Source organism: Lepus europaeus, chromosome 7 (assembly GCF_033115175.1).
Source record: "Lepus europaeus isolate LE1 chromosome 7, mLepTim1.pri, whole genome shotgun sequence".
NCBI lineage: Eukaryota > Metazoa > Chordata > Mammalia > Lagomorpha > Leporidae > Lepus > Lepus europaeus.
In genome coordinates, this window is record NC_084833.1 from 91,259,674 (window position 1) to 91,280,350 (window position 20,677).

Genomic DNA, 20,677 nt, shown 5'->3' on the forward strand with positions numbered 1-20,677 from the left:
TGTGACCTTGGTCTTGGCCCATGAACGTTCCTTTCAGTGTATCTGTGTTCAAGGTGACAGTACAGAGGTGCCTATATGCAGGTTTCTTGGGAGGATGGAATACGTAAAAACTGTGGCATGCCAAGTGCACAGGAAGTGCTCACTACAATCACTGATTATTATAATTGTCTCATGGAGATTATATTCCTGTTCCTTTGGATTAGGTTACCTGTATGTGATGTTGTGTTTCCTCCACCCAGGGAGAGTGTAGCCATACTGACCCACATCGGGCACCCCACACCTGGGGGTCTTCATGATCTCAAGAGTGTTTGAATCCAATTCTCCAGTCACTGTCAATCCAAAAAATGCTTGCATTTCCCGAATTTTGCCTTCTATGAGACTCCTGTTCTTGCTTTGAACAAGATGACTCCCTTCTATTTCAAGAGAGTAGAACTGGTTGAGATATGCCTGACCAAAAAGACAAAAAACAAACAAACAAAAAAAGACACAAACTACAGGAGAGCAAAACTCTATTGTGGGATAAAACAAAATGGCTTGAAAACCTTTTTTTTTTTTTTTTTTGGCAGTAAAGAGGTGTGTGGAGCCGCAATAAATAATGAGGGAAAGAGAGGCGTGAGGGAGGAAGGAAGAAAGGACACAGAGAGGAAAGGAAGGAGGCGCCCTGCTCTTGCAATATCCAAGAATTGCTAGATTTATGAAGCGACACGGATTAGTCAAACCACACAGACCATAAAACACCCAACTCCACAGACGTGAGTGAAGCTTCCTCTACCAATTAAACTCACAGATATTTGCTGCTAACTTCATTTTGGTGTTTCCTTGAAACAAAGTCTAGAAGAAATGGGCATTTATCCATTTTGCAAACTAACCACACTAATCGCCAAAGCAATGTACATTTCAGTTAGATGCATGATAAACAGATAGCTAGACAAGGGGCTCCAAATTACAGATTGGCCCACCTGGCTGTTCTGAAACGCTTTTATAGACACCCCCAGGCCCTGCACTAATCCCCTTTCTCTTGTCACTAATGTCACCTTCACTCGTGAGCAGTGCTCAACTCGTGGCAAATTCTGCCTCGCCTCCACCCTACTCCTGCCATCCACCCCTCATATGCTGTCTTCATACCCTGTCTATACGAAAGCCTGGAACTCCTTTGTAGGAATTTGCTGTCACTTTTAGGTCACGAGAGAAATAATAAAATGAACGTTTTACTGGTGGTTGCTAGTAACATTTATTGAGACAGTACCTGAGCCAGATGCATATTTTCTTCATTTTTCATCCTTCGGTCTGCAGGAAATGCAGAAGAAAATGTTAGGGAGAACAAAAATAGAGGCAGAAGACTCTTCATTCCTCTTGCTCTTCAGCTGAAGCTTCGTTCTGTTTGCACAGGATTGGAAAGTAATAGGGAGACGTGGCATGAATTGGCTTGTATCATCGTTTAATTAATAACAGAAGAGTACACTTGCCACAAAGTGTGTCATGATACGCATTTTTTTTCCTCAAATTGATTTGATTTTGCAATCATAGTCTGTGACTGTTTAGCAAAGAACATGATTTTTCTTTATCGAATTGAGTTTGCTAGGATGGGAGCATCCAAGTAACTTTTCTCTGGACAAAGTAGGAGCATTTTCTACCCATAAATTCTCAAGAATTTACAGAATGATTTTCTTGTGAAGGAAATCCCAGAATATCTTGGTATCACGGTACCAAGGAAATTGAAGCAGGATTCAGATTATGCTAATTAACTAAACATCAAACCTTTATCCAGCATTGTCTACTGTATTACCTGTTGCTGTGACAGATGTACACAGAAAATAATATAGGATAAAATGGGGCTGCTGGCTAAATGCACAGAGCAGATATAAAATATGAGAAGGGTTGAAAGGCAGAGCCCTGCCGATGGGTGAAACCCAGAGGCCTCACGCAGGTGACAGCTCACTGGGGCTTGAGGCTTTAAGCAGGTATTGTGTAGCCATGGTATTGGCAAGCTGGTGTGAACTGCATGCCTTCTCATTATTCGTTGTGTTTTTTAACTAAAAATATTTCAGAATAAAATTTAAAAATAAGAGTTAGAGCAATGGATCTTCTTATCTGATGGTCTACTCCCCAAATGGCCATAGCTGGGACTCACTGAAGCCAGGATCCAGGAACTTCCTCTGGGTCCTCGATGTGGGCACAGGGGCCTAAGCACTTGGGCCATCTTCTGCTGCTTTTCCCAGGCCATTAGCAGGGAGCTGGATCAGAAGTGGAGAAGCTGGGAATTGAACTGCTGCCCATATGGAATGCTGGCATCGTAAAAGGCTGCTTTACCCACTATGCCACAATATTGACCTCAAGTCTGTGTTTCTAAATAGCATGTTCATGCTACCAATTCTTGAGGTAGCGTGCCCTATAGTTTTCTTTTCCATTTTCCTGATATGGTTATAGGTAAAACCAAAGCTAGAAGTTAAATATTAGTGCAATTATGACTATGAAAATGTTCAAAGAACCATGTAGAATACTATGCTTTCTTGTACATTTTGTTTCTCTCAAGTTAATAATTAATTTTTCTTTGCTAATTAATTCTCAAATTCTCCCATAGAACTTTTTAGAAATGTCTATTCATTTTTTACTTATTTGAAAGGCAAAGGACAGAAAGACACAGAAGAGACAGAGATCTTCCCTCTGGGGTTCACTAATCAAACGCTCACAGCAGCCAGGGCTGGGCCTGAACAAGGGCAGTTTTTTGAGTATCCTTTTATATTTTTAAAATATTTATATCTGATAATTTTGGATGTAAGATATTTCTTTGTTGAAAATATTAATTCTAAGTAATCTTATCTTGGCATTTTCTTTTTCTCCCAGTACCATTTCTATTCATCAAAGTTGGTTTTATGGTTTTTGTTTGTTTGTTTTGTTTTTTTGACAGGCAGAGTGGACAGTGAGAGAGAGAGACAGAGAGAAAGGTCTTCCTTTGCCATTGGTTCACCCTCCAATGGCCGCCGCGGCCGGCACACTGCGGCTGGAGGAACGCGCTGATTCGAAGACAGGAGTCAGGTGCTTCTCCTGGTCTCCCATGGGGTGCAGGGCCCAAGCACTTGGGCCATCCTCCACTGCACTCCCAGGCCATAGCAGAGAGCTGGACAGGAAGAGGGGCAACCGGGACAGAATCCGGCGCCCTGACCGGCACTAGAACCCGGTGTGCCAGCGCTGCAAGGCGGAGGACTAGCCTATTGAGCCGCAGCGCCGGCCTGGTTTGTTTTCACGTAGGAATATTTTTTCACATTTGGTGACTTTGTGCTGTGTAATCCAAGAACAGGAGATCAGAAAGCTGAGAGGAAGCTCTCAGGTTTATGAGCAGGGCTGGCATATTAACGACCAGCACTAGAGGATAGTGGGGTGGGTCCCAGGTATTTCATGTAATGTGTTAGAATGGGATAGGGTTGAACAAAATGGAAAAACCCCAAATAACAGATCCTTCATAAAATATTTATTTTCATCTCACACAAAGGAATCCCAGTTTTGATAGTTCAGGATCTGTATATGACAATTTGACATCATCAGGGTCACAGGCCACTATCTCACTATGCCGTCGTCCTGGAGCATTGTCTCATGCCCAGATGGTTTCTCAAGATCGAGCCACTGTGACTGCCTTACAGGCTGCACGAAGGTAGAAGGCAGAGAAAAAGCAAATTCCGAGTCTCTTTTTATAAATCCCACACAACTTTCTGCTTATACAATTTGTCTAGAAAGTAGATGAATGGTCACATATAGCTGCAAGCAAGGTCCAAAATGTAGTCTTGTAGGTGGATGCACTTGCTACGTCAGATGAGATTGGGGATCTCATTGCGGAAGAGGAAGTGGAGCAGGGATGCTAGGGTGGCTAAGTAAGTTTCTCCAGAGATGCCACATCCTAATTCCATCACTTTACATCTTCCAGTGACAAACCTGTTGGAGATGTCTCCAGTATGCCTTGGGCATATTTCTGGGTTTTGTTGCAGCACAGTGCACAGACTTGTGTATCTCATCTTACTTTGATAAAGTCCAACCTTAACTACATGCTGTGCATTTTCCTGCTTTCTGCCTGGGACATTGAGTATCATAGGACCTGCCAGGTCAGCATGGAAACCTGAGGGAGTTGGAGGGTGGATGCTCCAGCCTCCTGTCCACCAGAGATGGGAACAATTGAAAAGTGTTCTGTAGGCTTCTCGGAGTACCTGGTGGCATTGAGACCCCATTGCCAACAGCAGAAACCTGGCTACCACATCCTGTATTGGTTAGTTCTCCTTCCCCATCTTGCTATGCTTGTCACCTCCCTCTTGCTTCCTGGGATCATGTGCCTTTTCCCCAAAATAACTGTACCAGGATCTTGACTTGGGCTTTGCTTTTGAATAAGCCTACCCCAAGATAAAAAGCAATCCTCTCATTTAAACTCAAAGCCTAGATCATTCCACGTCTTGTTCTCACATAAAACATTAATGGAGCAGCCAGAAAATATCAGATGTCAAGTAGAAAATACAAAAACTTCTGAGGTTCTTTGTTACACTTCACACTGTAGTTCATTTCCTACGACTGTGAAATACGGTTAAAGAAACAATATGAACTCAGTTATCATCCCAAAAATGTGTAGATAATGTTTGAGCTTAGAATACATCACAATAGCCAGCACAAGTCGCAAGTGTTCCGAGAAGATGAACCTCTCATTTTCATGACTGTAAAAGCTGACATCATAGGCAGCTTTAGGAAACATGGTAGACCGCCGATGACTCTACTGTTAAAAATGAAATATCCAGTTCTTACAAGTCTTTTTTCACTGGTTACACTGATTCAATAAATTGTACACTTCTCTTGCTTTCCCTAGCACAGAACCTGGACGATGCAGGTGATTAATTCTTGCTGAATAAATGAATAGGATAATAAAAACCAGTTTGTTTTCTCATCTTAGAAGTTGAGAATAATGTACTGGTTACTTAAGGGAATTTTTTAGGGACACTGAACATTTCTAAACTATTTCAAACTGTGAAGCAGTATTTAGATTTTATCACTATACCAATTCTGCAAAGGAATAAATGGCTGCAACTATATCTAAAATTTACCATATCATTTTGTATACATTAAAAGAACTACGTGTTGGGTTTTAAAATTTTTACTTGAGAGGCAAAGAGACAGGGAGTGAGCTCCCATCTGCTGGTTCACTCCTCAAATGCCTGCAATGGTGAGGGCTGGACTAGGCTGAAGCAGGGACCTGGAATTCAATCCAGGTCTCCCAAGTGGGTCTCCCAGTTGCTTGGGTCATCATTTGCTGCCTCCCAGGGTCTGCATTAGAAGAGTGCTAGAGTGAGGAGCTAGAACTAGGCATGGAACCCTGGGGCTCCAACATGGAACGAGAGTGTCTCCTTTACCAGGCTAAGTGCCTGCTCACATATAGTAAGAGTTTAAGAAATTATGAGCAGACCACAAATTGGTCATTTAAAAAAATTAAGATCCTCATTTTGGCCTCATCTAACAGATAATTTTAAAAACCAGAATAAGTTGCCAATAATCTGTGGGATTAAAAAACTTTAGCAGAAAAAGAAAAAAGATGTCCAAGTGAGAAATAGGTTTTGCGATCCACATATTTATTGTGTAATAAGCTACATTACATTCTAACAACTGTAAATATGACTTTATAATGATTTTGACATCCGTGTTAGACATTATGAATCTACAAGTCTCAAAATCCTTGGCAGAAAAGAGCCATTAGCACATTTATACATCTAAGCTTAGTTTAAATTAAATTCATAAGATTAAATTTCATGCCCAAGGCTGTTCTGTTGTGCAATAAACCCCAGATGGAAGTGAAGTGCGCCATGCTGAAATAAAGAACTAGGGAATACCAAATCCAGCTAGCCCATATGTTTGGCCTATACAAGGAGAGAGCAGGAGCTGGTGGGAGAGGAAGAGGTCCTTCTCCTTTTTGCTGCTTCCCTGGCCAGTTGCCCCATAATCCGGCATGGTATTCAATTTGACATTCTGTGTTGATTCATTTTCTTAAGTGGAGATGTACTTTGTCCGCTTTCTAGAGCTGCTGTAAAAATGTGCCAGAAACCTGAAGGGTTAGAACAGGAGAAACATATTCTTTCATAGTTCTGGAGGTCAGAAGTCTGAAGTCCACAGGGGCTGCCTCAGGAACTTGCTCTTTTCTCTGAAGATTCTAGGGAGGCTCCTTCTTTGTCACTTTCGAGCTTCTGGGGGTTGCCAGCCAGCTTCGGGATCCTTGCAGAAAGAGCGCTTGATCTCTGCCTCTGTCTCACATGGCCTCTTCCCTTGAGTGGCCATGTCTCGTCTCTTATAAGGACATCAGTCATATTGGATGTAGGGCTCACCCCAATCTGGTATGACCCCATCTTAATTGCACCTGCAGCGTCTCTGGTTCTAACTATGGCTACGCTCATAGGTACCTGGGTTTAGGGCTTTAACACTTCTTTCTTGGGGGATACATGTCAACACACAGCATGTATCATACATATTTCTTTCCAAAAAAGGAAGCCAGCCCCATATTTCCCATAAAGGCAAAAGGTACTATATTGTTTATTATCCTTACTTCTCACCAAAATCCAGTGCTAAATTGTATGTAGCAAATACACATAAGAGATATTTAAAGAGGCATAGAAATATATGAAATCCAATAAGCAAGTATTGAAAGTGAATACTGAGGTGACCAAAAGACTTTCTCTTTTGTGATGGTTTCACTAAACTGAGATGAAATTCATAAGAGCTAATTCAGCCTCTGCAGATGGTGGAATATTCCAAATGCATTTTCACTGGGGAAAGGTCCAGCAAATATAGGGATGGGAAATGACATTACTTAGTATTAAGAAAAATATAAGCAAAGAATAGTGTAATGGATGTGCAAGATGGACTTCTCTTCCATATTCAGAAAATGCATCCAGCCACATTTGATTTCTCTTTGATTTATCTACAGTTCAGCCATCTATTGCTTCTTGAAATCATAGTAACTCTTTGAGTACTAAGATCGAAGGCATAATATATTGGTCCACTAAAGAAAAGGAAGAAGTCTACAAAAAAGAGAATTTATTGAGTTAACTTATAGAAGATTTCAGGTATCTTCAATTCAAGAAACTCTGCCCCTTTCCCAATGTATCATTCAAATGCAGACATGCTATTTTAAAAATTTAAACAAATTATCAGGGGTTTTGTTTTTTTTCTACTTACAATCCTGCTGGAAAACCGCATCAACTTTGTTTCCTATTCCTGGGAAGCTTCTTGATATACTTTTGGGATAACCTGGCTCCATGAGCCGTCTTTCATTATCATATCTAATAAAAACAAAATGTCACATGATTTGAGACAAAAATTGTTACCATGGTAACAATTTTTTGTACTTGCATATAATGTACAAAGTAACTTCACACATATTTTCTCATCCACTCATTACAACGTCCTATTCACTGGAGGTAAGAATGGTTGACTCTCTATCTAAGGGTACATACTTATTTATAAAACTTCATGGGGGCCGGCGCTGTGGCTCACTTGGCTGATCCTCCGCTGCAGGCACCCCAGTTCTAGTCCTGGTTGGGGCACCAGGTACTAGTCCTGGTTGCACCTGTTCCAGTCCAGCTCTCTGCGTGGCCCGGGAGGGCAGTGGAGGATAGCCTGGGTGCTTGGGTCCCTGCACCTGCATGGGAGACCGGGAGGAAGCACCCAGCTCCTGGCTTCGGATTGGCTCAGCGCCGGCCAAAGCAGGCCATTAGGGGAGTGAACCAATGGAAGGAAGACCTTTCTCTCTGTCTCTCTCTCTCTCTCTCACTGTCTAACTCTGCCTGGCAAAACAAAACAAAACAAAACAAACAAAATCTTCATGGGTAAATTAATTCTAAAACAGGCTTCAGATCAGTGATTCAGTGTTATTTCCAAAAGGAACTTATATTTTCTAAGACTTTGAATTAATTGGTACACATTCTCTCTATAAAGATGTAAGTAATAAGCTTGACTTATACACCAAATTCTGCAGACTCTATGAATACCATTTGCTTGAGTGTCAGAATTTCAGAATTTGCCTCATAAATGAGCATTGGCTCAAGTCTTTCTTTGTATCCCATCCTATTGCTTATCAAGGTTTACTTTGTTTCATGATGTGGTATAGAAATGAAATGCAAAAGCCAAGATAATATCCATATATACTCTCACTAAAACCCAACAAAGACCACCCAGACTTTTAAAACCTTCACACATCTGATTGTTAGCCATTTGTAGTCAGAGTAGAGAAATGCAGATTTCAACCTCTAATTGGAAAAGACAGTTTCTCTTACCTCCAGAACTGGCTGTTCACAAAGAAGTATGTCTTTCTTCTGTAGGAAACAGCTGCATCAATAGCTTGGACAGTGCTAGGGAAGCCGTAGTTTGATATATCTCTGGGGTATCCACGCTGAATTTCATAGCCATTCAGAGCCCAGTATTGTCTGCCTGCCAGTGATTCAGGTTCTATGTTAAACCTCATCCAATGCATAAATCCATCACAGATATGAAAATGGAACAAACATTTATTATCTTTAAAAGATGAAGGTGGTGAATTTAGGTTGATGTGGGCTATGACAGCACTAATGATTCCCTGGTACCTATCACAACATTCACTTCTTGGCCTGCTTCCATTCAGGGCCCCACAATTGGATGTCTTATCTCATGTGACTTATATATATGTGTGTGTGTGTGTGTGTGTATGACTTATATATGTATATATATACATATATATAAATTAAATTATAGCTTTGAGGAGCCTTAGAAAATTATGACTGGGATGAAACTGTGGAAATATGAAAGACCGCCTAACATCGTCTTCCCATTTTGTTGATGCGAAAACTGAGACCTGAAGAGGGAACAGCCTGCTCAAGTTCACAAAGTAGTTATTTGCCAGTCTGCCGGCAACAGCTTGGCCAGCACAGCACTCTATAGGCTCACCTCTTCTGAACCAGAAGGAACCACAAGAAGTCCTGCCCCCTCCCTCCAGGCAGAACCAAAATAGGATGAAAACTTTAGGAAGTTACCTTTAAATAGGAAAACTAGGTCCCTATCAAAATCCTCGTAAGCAGCCTGTATACCATTTGGCAGGGATGGCCAGAACAGGGAAATAAAATTGAGTTCGACTCTACGTAGCCAAGGATGTCGTCTCCAGAAGTACCTGATGGAATATAAGGACACATGCACAGAATGGTCTAAGGAGCAGTCTCTGTGATCCTTGGGCTGGGGTGACCTTATCCTATCACTGCTGGGATAGCACACTACAGCACACACAGTGTCTAATATGGTGCCCAGCACCCAGCAAGCTTTGTGGTGAGATTGTCTAGCTGGTGAGTACTTCGCAATTTTTGGAGAAGGTCATAGAAGCGACCTCATTTGATTATATGTGGCATTGTGCTCTACTCACACACTGACAAATCTCACTGGGCTATGTTTCATTACTGTTCCTACTAAATGACAAGATGTCTGGCTGCCACCTGAACCAGCACACGCCGGCAGCCTGCGATTGCACAATCGAACATCCAATGGGAAAGGGAAATTATCTATGAGATGGTTTGCCTCACAGTTAAGTGATCATTTCCGTTCACCTGACTGGCTTAGGATGGAACTGAATGACATTCTGGTGCCAGGTAAACTCAGCTGGGCAGCTCCCCAGCACCTGCAGGCCATGGCCATGTCCATGTCCATGTACCTCAACACAAACATCTGATGCCTGTGAATGTTTTAGTGGATGTTCCTTTCTTGGGTATGTTGAGTTACCTGGAAGCACTGAGAATTCCAATGGGGTTATGTATAGAACTCAAAGGAAAAGCTGAGTACTGTGTGGCTTAATCAGAACCCAGTGTTAAAGTATGCCAGCAAGAGGAATCAAAGGAACTGTGCTATCTTATACTTGTCTGTGAAGAAGAGTATTTCTCCACGGAAAGTGGTGGCAGCATCAAAGGTCAGTCTGGGGTCGCAGGCTGTGGGTGTGGTTGCTCCAGTGGGCTGGATAGGGCGGTTTGAAGATCCTGAGAACACAAACGCATTGGATGAGCTTCAGTCCAATGTGAAGCACAGTGCACCTTAGACGCTTCTAAGAGGCAGGGTCCTCATGATATGGGACCTGATCCAGGAGATAGGATTAGATTGATTAGATTCATGAGCTGGAGACCATGCGCCCCTAGCTCCTACATGATCTCGCCTGTATTCACCCACCTGCCAATCAGACTATGTAACCACTCCCCTTTTGGAAGTGAATAAGAGGCGTGGAGCGTGCTGGGCCCACCCCCGCTCCCTGTTGTCCGGAGCGCCATTTTGCTGCTTCTCCTACCTGCTTTCCCGCACCCCCACTAGTTGCCCTCCTGGCTGCCTGTCTTCTCTCACTTGCGGTCTCTGGGCTGCTCCCTGGAAAAGCCTGGTTTGGAACTCCCAGTTTACTCTTTCTGACTCCCCTCTCTCTTAAGAAAGCTCTCATTTCCCTGTGTATTTCTGTCACTCCCCCAAATAAATCTTAAAACCTTACCATATTGCCTATTTTGTTTGTGTCTGAGCTTAGAATGTTTCTCTAAGCTTAAGACAAGAACCCAAAATGTTAATTTTAGCATAGGGTAGCCGATAACACTCACAGGACGAGAAATGCTACCAGGCAATAAAGTCACTGTACACTTGGCTCTCTTAGAGCTTTTATTTGTTAGTTTAATAAACATAGTGGGGAGTTTCAGGGTCAGTTCAGATCAAGCTGTGAAGTACAGACATTTGGAATCTATGCCTCTCCTCTTTGAAATTCTAATGCCATCCTCAGCTCCCTTCTTCTTTCCTCTTTCTGTTTTCTTGGTCACTCAATTTCCACTTATTCCTTCCCCATCGCAGTCTGCTTTCAGGACAGGATCCTCTATTAGTCTCCTAGCACAAAGCTTAGTCAGATCCCTGCAATATCTTCTCTATAAGCATTTTAACATTTTCTCACTGTAGAATGAAGCACTATGCTAGTAGTAAACAGATTTGAAAACACAGGTGAACAAGGGAGCAGGTGTTTTGGGGATGGGGAAAGGAGCTGAGGAATAGATGCAGGGAGGGACTTGACATTCCTGCAGATTGGACTGTCATGAAAAACATTTCCTGGCTGGGATGCCTTGGTAGGTTTGACTTAAAGCACTGTCTCATCAGAGCTGTGGAAGCACATTCCCCAATTCCTGTCCATTTCATTTTACTCTTCCCTTCCACTCTACTCCACACCTTTTTAGAGAGTAGCAAACTCCTTCTCTTGTTTCTTTACTCATTTAGCTAATGGGGGAGCAAGAGGGTACGAGAGAGGAAAGGGGCCAATCATCATACCCAAACACTCAGTGCTCCTTATCACAGGGCAAAAGGCCCCTACTACCCTCCCTGAAAAACATCAGTAATGCCTTTTAAAAAAATGTTTTTTTTTTCCATTCCTCTCCTTCTCTCACAACAGACACTATTTCAATATACTCATTCTTTATCATTTTGCTTGCATGTTTCTTGACAATGCCTTGCTTTAGTTGTAGGTACTTTTATATAGATTTATATATTTTATAGTTTAATTTCAACATTGTATAATATATCATTCCATTTTTTTTTGCAAAGCACACAGTTTTAAAAATCCACCCACAGTGCCACTGTATGTGCATCTGAGTGTGTGCTTCTAATTGCTGCACATTACTCCATGCTGTGTATTTGCCACATTTTACCCACATAGGCTTCTCTGATACACTCCCTACTCGGTCTCCAACTTCCACTGCCACCAACCAGGCTGCTGGCAAAGTACCTGTATGACTTGACCCATGTGACAGTTTCTTTGAGGCACAGGTTTAGGAGAAGGATTGCTGTATGAAAGGGGGCATAGAAAACTGCAAAGCACAAAAAGGAGGAGGAACCAAAAATCCCCACCACCTAGAGGCAATGACTGAGAATCATTGTCTTGCATCTTTTCCTAACCTTTTCATTGAGGGAGCAAGTGAGGCTCAGCCCTCTAAGTCTCTTTTGCTAATGTTGTGTTGCTGGAAACCTCTGGAGTTCCATTTGTGCTTGCCCAGAGTGCAGAATCTGAGAACTGCTCAGAGGCTGGGCCCACCAGGAGCCTACTCCCAAGTCCAGGCTCGTACTGCCATGCTCTTCAGACGATCTTACCGTAGATGGCCTGAATGCCATTGATATCATCTTGAGGGAGCGAAAACGTGCTTGGTTCGCGGAAAATGTAGTTGGGATACATCAAGGCGCCAGGGTCGGAGGAGTGAGCGAGCCCCAAGGAATGGCCAAATTCATGAGCAGCAACGATAAACAAGTTGTAATCTGAAATGCAAGCATGTGTGGTGAGTGGCCTCAGGTAGATCCAAGGATGGTAGAAAATTGATCTCAAGGAAGGCAAACTCCAGGCTGGAGCTGCTTGGGGAAACACTGCTTCCCATGCCTGTCTTTTTCATCTTCTCTTTGGATTCCTGAAGAAGTGGGTATTGGGAGAACCAAGGTAGGAGACACATGTTGGGATGATGGGGGTATGAGCTTGTCATAAAATCTCAGATCCTAAAAAAAGCTGCCTTTATTCCAACACTCACATTTTATGGATGCAGAACTGAGGCTTGGAGAAATGATGCCAGCTAGGTTTATTGACCTATCACCCTACATCCCATAAATATGTACATTGAAATGGTGTTTGTGCAGATGGAAATGCTAATTAACCTGATATTTACTACACATGGTTTATTTGTGTCAAGCTACCACAATGTACCTCATACATGTGTGTAATTAGAATACCAGCAAAGGAAGGAGAGGTGATGGCAGAGTCATGGGTCTCAGGAGTCCAGGCACTCTCTCCTCCTCTGCTCTCATGCCCGCTCTCCCTGGGCCCCAGATCTTCCCATTCACCAGTGGAGTCTCAGTGAGCAGCTCAATGAAAATGAAGCCTTCCAGACCACAGAATAGCCTTAGACACAGGTTGACTCACACTGGCTTCTGAACCACTATAGTTTAGCACCAGCTCCTCGCTGTTTCAGAGAATCCAAGCAGCTGGAGAGCAGTTCTGACTCCTATTGCTCCATTTCACCTTTTACACTCTGCGAGCATCATGCCTTTCACAATCGAGAACTTAAGAACTAGGAAGATGCTACTTCCTATCAAACAGAGCCCACGCTCCTTTGCCAGGCCTTCAAGGCCTTCCTCATGTGGCTCCAGCAGAGATTTGAGAGCTTGCCTTCTGCTGTGAACCTCACCAAACACACTGTGCATTTTCCTGCATGCCTACTTGAAAAAATTCATAGCTGTTGAATACCCACATCATGGGAGTATGATATTTAATCTCACAATGTTTTTTTTTGTGAAATTTTATCAGCAATATTTGTGTGGTAAAGGAACTGAAGTCCACATATTTTGAATATCTTACTGGTCTGGTGACTAGCAAGTGGTAGATCTGGGGTTGAATCCAGGTATAGCGGTAGGATTCATGTGTTATTACAATGTTCAACTTCTTACTGATAATTAGCATAGCCAGATTCTATCCAGACTGAAATACTTGATTTAAAAAAAAAACATTTATGTATTTGTTTTAAAGGCAGAGTTACAGAAGGGGGGGAGGGAGGGAGAGAGGGAGGGAGAGGGAGAGGGAGAGGGAGAGGGAGAGGGAGAGAGAGAGAGAGAGAGAGAGAGAGAGAGAGAGAGACTAAGAGAGAGAGATATATATGTCTTCCATCTACTGGTTCACTCCCCAGATGGCCACAATGGTTGGGGCTGGGCCAGGCTGAATCCAGAAGGCCAGAACTCCATCTGGGCTCTTACATGGGTGCAGGGGCCCAAGGACTTGGACCATCTCTTGCTGTTTTCTCAGGTGCATTAACAGGGAGCTGGATCAGAAGTAAAGCAGCCAGGACTCAAACTGGCACTCATATGGGATGCCAATGTCACAGGCAGTGGCTTAATCCACTGAACCACAATGCTGGCCCTCAAGTCTTGCTTTTTCATCAACACATTCTTCCATTTAAGCATTTCAAAAAATATCTGAGTGCCTGGAGTACTGTGCAAAGGATAATGGGAGCTCTTTTGTGACTATCTCTTCTACAGGAATGCACGGTCTAGAACGGGAGAGAGGTATGCAGACAAGTTGAATGCCCACAATAGTGAATGTCAGCAGTTAAAGAAGGAGGTACAAACATTGTCAGGATTCTGTGCATAAAGTTCTCATTTCCAGATGAAGATAAGGTATGAAATAGCCTTTGATACAGCAGGGAAAGATTAAAAAAAAAAGACTTGGATAGGTAGGAGTTGGGACAAGGAGAAAAGCATTTCAGGAAGGGAAAGCAATGTGGGATGACTTAGGGAAGATGGAATCCACAGGGCATGATCTGGCAGCAGTGACTGTACAATGTGGTTGGAGGATATGAAAGAAGAAAGACAGGCTAAAACTGTTTTTTAATTTGAGAGGTAGTGGAGGGAAGAAGAGAGAGAGCGAGGCAGGGAGAGAGAATACACGTATGAGCAAGAGCACTCTCATTTGATAGTCCACTCCCTAAATGCCTGTAACAGTCAGGGCTGGGCCAGGGCAAAGCCCGGAGCCAGAAACTCTGTCTCCCCAATGGGCAGCATTGACCCACCTACTTGAGCCATCACCTTCTGCCTTCTGGGGTGTACACTAGCAGGAAGCTGGAATCAGAATCCGAGCTGGGACTCAAATCCAGTCACTAGGATATAGGATATAAGAATCTTAATGCTAGACCAAATACCTAACCCATCAATAAATTAGAGGGTGGAAAAAGACCTGAAGCCTTAATTACCAGATGAAGGTGTTTGGATGGTGTTTGGTGTAGAATATGAACACACTGGAACTTTTAAGCAGGAGATAATATGATCCTTGATGGGATTTCTGAAGGCAACCTTGCTACTGTGCTGGGAGAAATGAGAGGAGGAGACTGGAGGTAGAGTGTCCTGTTAGGAGCCTGGATCATTAAGTTCAGGTAAGAGGTGATGCAGTGATGATCTGAACTAGTGAGGAGAACTATAGAATACAGTGTGGTGGGGAATTCTTATTTATCCTTGAGTACACAGAGTCATTACCACAGGGACTTAGGAGGGAGAGACACACAGCACGTTGTGTGGAAAAAATGGTGAAAGCCAACAGATGTCAGGCAAAGATAGAAAGTGCCTTTCCTGTTATTTTCTAAGAAGTGCTCTCTGTCACGCTGGACCCCATGGCCTTGTCAAGTACCAGATGCTTCAGTTATTGCCATCTCAGCCCTTCTTATGGTAAATCTTTTTCTGAAAGATGGTTTTGTTGCAAAAGGAACATATCACTAGCAAAGACCTCTGGGAACTGGAAATAAGTAGATTAGAGAGAAGGGAGTTCCTTTTTTCTAAATGAGTATAATTAGCTCTGAATTATGCCTTTTAAAAACATCATTAAGGGGCCAGTGCTGTGGCATTGCAGGTAAAGCTGTTGCCTGCAGTGCCAGCATCCCATATGGGCGCCTGTTCAAGTCCCAGCTGCTCCACTTCCAATCCAGCTCTCTGCTATTACCTGGGAAAGCAGAAGATAGCCCAAGTCCTTGGGCCTCTGCACCCACATGGGAGACCCAGAAGCAGCTCTGGGCTCCTGGCTTTGGATCTGTGCAGCTCCAGCCGTTGTGGCCGACTGGGGAGTGAACCTGCAGGTGACAGAAAACCTCTCTCTCTGCCTCTCCTTGTGTCTCTGTGTAACTCTTTCAAATAAATAAAAATCTTAAAAAAGAACTTTCAAAGAATCATTAAATTTTAGAACATTAAAAAAATATGCCCCAAACAGTGGTCAGCAAACATTTCAGTCTTTGTCAATCAAATAGTCTCTGTTGCAATTACTCAGCTCTGCTGCTGCAGAGTGGATGCAGCCAGGGATGACAAATGAACAAGTGAGTTGGCCCTGTTCCAACACAACATTATCTGTATACGCAGGGACCAGGCAGGATATGCATAGTCTGTAGTTTTCTGATCCCCGCCTGTGCCTCAGAAATTCACGTTAGAAACTTGATTCTCAATCCTCGGGAGGTAGGGCCCTTCCCTCACGAATGGATTAAGGCTGTTATAGAAAGTGCCAGAGGTATAAGCTTGTTCTCTCTTGCTCTAGCTTGCCCTTCCACCTCCCACCACGTGAGAATGTAGCAACATGGTTCTTGTCAGATGCCAATACCTTCATTTTAGACTTGTCGGCTGCCAGCACAGTGAAGATTTCTGTTCTTTATGACTCATCCAGAGTTGGCTGGTGTTGTGGCATAGAGGGATAAGCTGCCACCTAAACACCAGCATCCAATATGGGAGCCAGTTCCAATCCCTGCTAATATGCCCAGGAAAGCAGCTAATAAGATGGCCAAGTACCATCGTAGGAGATCCAAATGAAGCCTCTGGCTCTTGGCTTCAGCCTTGTGCAGCCCTGGACTTTGTGGCCATTTGGGAAGTGAACCAATGGATGGAAAATGTCTCTCCTTCTGTCTCTGTAACTCTGCCTTTCAAATAAATAAATCTTTAAAAATAAATAAATACATCACCCAGTTTCAGGTGTTCCATTAGAGCAACACTAAAGGATTAATACACTACCCTAGAAAATAAAAGGCAAGCAATTAGTTTTATTTTTATTATCTAAATTGACTAAGTGTCTTGAGGCAGAACACATTGTAAGCAATCAGTTTATAGGAGTCTGAAATTTTACAGTAACTTGAGTATATGTTACCCAAAGTGGAAAAGGCTAACTCAGAAGTTGCATGTAGATATAACCTTGGTTAACTTACTTCTGGAGGTTTTGGTCCACGTTTCTTCTGCATCAAAGTGAGCATCTCCTCCAATGCCTTGACCTGGCTGAAAAGCATGGGCAAGGATTCCATTGGGTCCATCAAAGGGAGAATTGTCGCCATGATCTGAAATCAAACAATTTGCATAAAGTCCTTACTGAGTCTCAGATTTGCTAAGGAAAGCAAAGCCGAGCGTGACTGCTTCCAGCCTACCTCCTTGGGCAAAAGCAATATTGATGTCTGCTTCCCCCTGCGCGATCCTGGTGAAGGTCAGGGGTGATACGGCGCTCCACACTCCAAAAGCTCTCTCAACAGCACTTTCCACATCACTTGTTGACAGCTGTGGGGTATAGTTTATGATCCTTCAAAACGAGAAAGTGCACAAAGCGTTTGCGATTGTTTAGAACAGCTGTCAACAGTTTGTGTTGCTGTCTTATGGAGTGAGTTGTGTACCTGATATAATGACACTGGAGGGGGTATAAGGAGGGAGACAAGTCTCAGGGGCAAAGACAAACATGAGTTCTGGGCAAGTTCCCCCAAGTCTCTAAACCTCAGATCCCTTCTTCATAGAATGAGGCCATAAAATAGAGTTGTTGTGAAGACTAAACACATACAAAGCATGTAGTTTGATACGTGGCAAATAGTGTTCCACAAATACCGATATTGACACTATCGCTATTATCAACATATATGATAGGTGAAGCTAGGTCCTCTTTAGCAATGATTAAGCCCTGCTGGGGTGCTGATTGAGTGCTTGGAGAGGCAGCCTAACATTGCCATTGCCTGCTCTAGATCACCGGGGAAGGCTTTGGCATAAAAAGAGCCCGTGAGACATCTACCCTTTCATTTTCACATGCATCCGCAATTCACAATCCACCCATGCATTATTTAAATTCATTCACACTCTTACAAAGGAGGGGTATCTATCGATCTGTGCCTGGTGTATTTCAAGTCCTAGAACAATGTCGTGCTTATTAGGAGAGCTCCATCATCTCTGGCTGAGAGCATGAATTCTGAAATGAAAACTATCATATCACCTGTAAGTCAGGTCTGTGTGTTTCCACCTGGGGTTTCCTGGGATTAACATAAATTCGCCAACGTCGGGCACTCCACAGCGGGGCTTTTCCATCATCTCCAGAGTTTCTGCATTTGGCTTCCCTGTCACACTCAACCCAAAGAAGCGCTGCATTTCTTTAAGCTTTTCAACAAACATACTCGTGTCGTTCCTTCCCGCAGACCGATATCGATGGCTTGGCAACTGATAGAAATTTTCTAGGTAATTCTGAACAAACACAAACATATCAGTGTCTATACTACGAAACAGTTTCCATCCTGCAGGCATTCTGCAATCCTTTCTAAGTAACTGTAGAGATTCAACCAGGACTAACAACCAGGCAGCCGTAGGAACAATAACATACATTTGTAGGTTGACTTAGAGTCCAATGCCTATTAAAAAGAACAATTCATACATTTAGTTCTCCAACTAATTTTCACAAGGAAAAATAAGTGTATCCTGAAGAATGAGGATGAAATCTATTATATAGTCAGCAGAGACTTTTTTTTAAAAAAATTTTTTTTACTTATTTATTTGAAAAGCAGAGTTAATAGAGAGGCAGGGGCAGAGGCAGAGAAAGAGAGAGGTCTTCCAACTGCTGGTTCACTCCCCAGATGGCTGCAACAGCCAGAGCTGGGCTGATCTGAAGCCAGGAGGCAGGAGCTTCTGCGAGGTCTCCCATGTGGGTGGAAGGATTTGGGCCATCTTCCATTGCTTTCCCAGGCCTCAGCAGAGAGCTGGATCGGAAGTGGAGCAGCCAGGACTCAAACTGGCATCTATATGGGATGCCGGTGCCATAGGTGGTGGCTTTACCTGCTACACCACAGCAACTGCCCCACCCCTTAGTTTTATAAAAAAAAAAAAAAAAAGAACTCGCATTGATTGACTTCTCTTGAGATATTAATCAATGTAGATTTTGTTTCTTTTCTGCTCTTTTCACCACTGTAGAGCAGGTTTAGTCATCTTCATGAAGAAATAGAGGCACAGGGAAGTGAGGTATTACCAAGTGACAGTCCAGGTCCCAACTCTCCATGTGGCCTCTGAAATGAGAATTGATACCTTCCAGAGAGGAATTCCAAACATGCTTTAGGGTGGCAGCAGCATCACTGCTACAATGTTTTAGTTACCAGGATAACTCTTAGGAAGGGGCCAACACTCATTAGGAAGTAAAGGTTCTGAGGGTGGTAGCAAGCCAATCATAAGGCTTCTCGCTCTCACTCACTGTCTGTGTAGCCTGTAATACCTGGTACTTTGCATGCACTTTGGGTTGGAGAGGTTTGGGTTCAAATCTTCTGCCATGGATTTGTTGTAAGAACTGGGACACATTACTAACACAGTTTAAGATTCAGTTTTATCTCTCGGGGCCAGCGCTGTGGCTCACTTGGTTAATCCTCCACCTACGGCACCTCTTCCAATTGCCCCTCTTCCAGTCCAGCTCTCTGCTGTGGCCTGGGAAGGCAGTGGAGGATGGCCCAAGTCCTTGGGCCCTGCATCCACATGGGAGACCAGGAGAAGCACCTGGCTCCTGGCTTCAGATCGGCGCAGTGCTCCGGCCATAGTGGCAGTTTGGGAGGTGAACCAATGGAAGGAAGACCTTTCTCTCTATCTCTCTATATCTCTACCTGTCAAATAAAAAAAAAATTCACTTTTATCTCTGAAACAGAGATAACAACACCCTCCCCCAAGATTGTTGTGAGGATTAAGTGAGTTAATGTTTGTAAAATGCTTAGCAGGGAGTCTTGGACAGAGGAAGCATCCCCTGGGCCCTAGGCGTTATCCAGTAAATACTATTACCATTCTAAGTGATACCCAAAGCCAAGAGACAAAAACAGGAATAAGAATCATGCTTTTGAAAAACTCCAATGCTAAGAAAATCGTGTACTAGAAATCTGTAACAGCATTCCCTTGCATTTCTTAAAACCTTCCATTGACTTCCCTACTGTGAAGCATTGGGGAAAAGCTATCGGTTCTGTTTTAGGAATGCTCCCAGGGGTTTATAAGCAGTCTACAATCTGGTGCTGGGAAGTCCAATGATATGATGAACAGTTTCCTTTTTAACAGCAATCTCCTGTGCTCACATTCTCTTCTACACCTCAGATTTTTGGCTGCAAGGCAACGTCCACATAGGAAGCATCAGATATGTAGCAACTGGGCTGCAGATATACAGAAGAGAAAAATATTACAGAAGAAAGTAAGTCATTCTGTTGAATACATGAAATCATTCCTTCTAAGAAGGTTCCCTGGCCGGAGGCAGCTTTGCCACAGGATTTTCCAGTTTGTTTTCATGTCCAGCTTCTAGAGGGCTCAGTCATTGCCAGCTTGGGCCCTTCCAAATCAAGCAAAGATGTTCAGCCTCAAGCAAGTCACCCAGATAATTTCTTTCAGACTGTTTCCACTAAAAAGAGAAACAACCCGCATAATTTTCTAATAATCAGAAAAATCAACCACTCCCCTGATGGACAGATCATTTACCTGAACGATTTCTGCATTTTTGTCTTCTGGGTGTCCCAAAGGCACTGGCAAGGCCCAGGAAAGCAGCACGTGGAGTACCAGCAGAAACGGAAGCGCCTCCAGCAAGATCATGACCTTCTCTCCAAATACCACCTCTCCCGGCCCTCCTCTCTGTCCCTCTGGGGAAGGCCCTCCGCCTGCTGGGGGCCCTGAGGTTCCTGCCCTTTTAAAGCTATGTCTTAAAACAGTTGCTGCATCAGGAACATGAAGCAACGCAGGTTCATTACACTCGGACAATTGTGTAAGGTTATAATGTGATTTAGTATCCTAAAGTGGGGAGTCTCGCAATAAAAAGGTATCATTTGCTACTTCTGCTTTTGGGGTTTTCAGTTGCATATTTATTTTTGCATACTTGATCCAAGGAAAGGAG

The 20,677-nt window shown here is 43.3% G+C and overlaps 2 protein-coding genes across 3 annotated transcripts in view; both read right to left on the minus strand.

Moving 5' to 3' along the window:
• MMP27 (matrix metallopeptidase 27) overlaps positions 1-4,363 on the minus strand; it is a 33,060-nt gene extending 28,697 nt beyond the window's left edge. The window contains 3 exon segments of the mRNA XM_062197595.1: positions 209-447; positions 1,247-1,350; positions 4,342-4,363. Of these exon segments, the coding sequence (XP_062053579.1) occupies positions 209-447; positions 1,247-1,348 (341 nt within the window). The 5' untranslated portion in view covers positions 1,349-1,350; positions 4,342-4,363.
• A 2,570-nt stretch (positions 4,364-6,933) lies between these two features.
• MMP8 (matrix metallopeptidase 8) lies at positions 6,934-20,379 on the minus strand. 2 transcript variants are annotated; one of them, XM_062198325.1, is made up of 10 exons: positions 20,269-20,379; positions 17,780-18,024; positions 16,956-17,104; positions 16,743-16,868; positions 12,130-12,291; positions 9,890-10,007; positions 9,024-9,157; positions 8,292-8,445; positions 7,195-7,298; positions 6,934-7,037 (listed from the first exon to the last, which is right to left on the minus strand). In XM_062198325.1, exons 1-10 carry the CDS (start codon positions 20,377-20,379, stop codon positions 6,934-6,936), a joined length of 1,407 nt encoding a protein of 468 aa, XP_062054309.1. The 2 variants fall into 2 exon arrangements, with proteins under 2 accessions (XP_062054309.1, XP_062054310.1); XM_062198326.1 differs by lacking the exon at positions 20,269-20,379 and adding an exon at positions 18,674-18,685.
• Between the last annotated feature and the right edge of the window lie 298 nt (positions 20,380-20,677).

What these genes read in the sequence shown, in the direction of transcription:
- MMP8 (XM_062198325.1), bottom strand. Translation starts at nt 20,379, where the DNA reads ATGATCTTGCTGGAGGCGCTTCCGTTTCTGCTGGTACTCCACGTGCTG. An exon ending in TATTGCTTTTGCCCAAGGAG is followed by an intron (nt 16,869 to 16,955) that starts GTAGGCTGGAAG and finishes GTTTGATTTCAG; the next exon opens with ATCATGGCGACAATTCTCCC. An exon ending in TGGCATTCAGGCCATCTACG is followed by an intron (nt 10,008 to 12,129) that starts GTAAGATCGTCT and finishes TTGTGTTCTCAG; the next exon opens with GATCTTCAAACCGCCCTATC.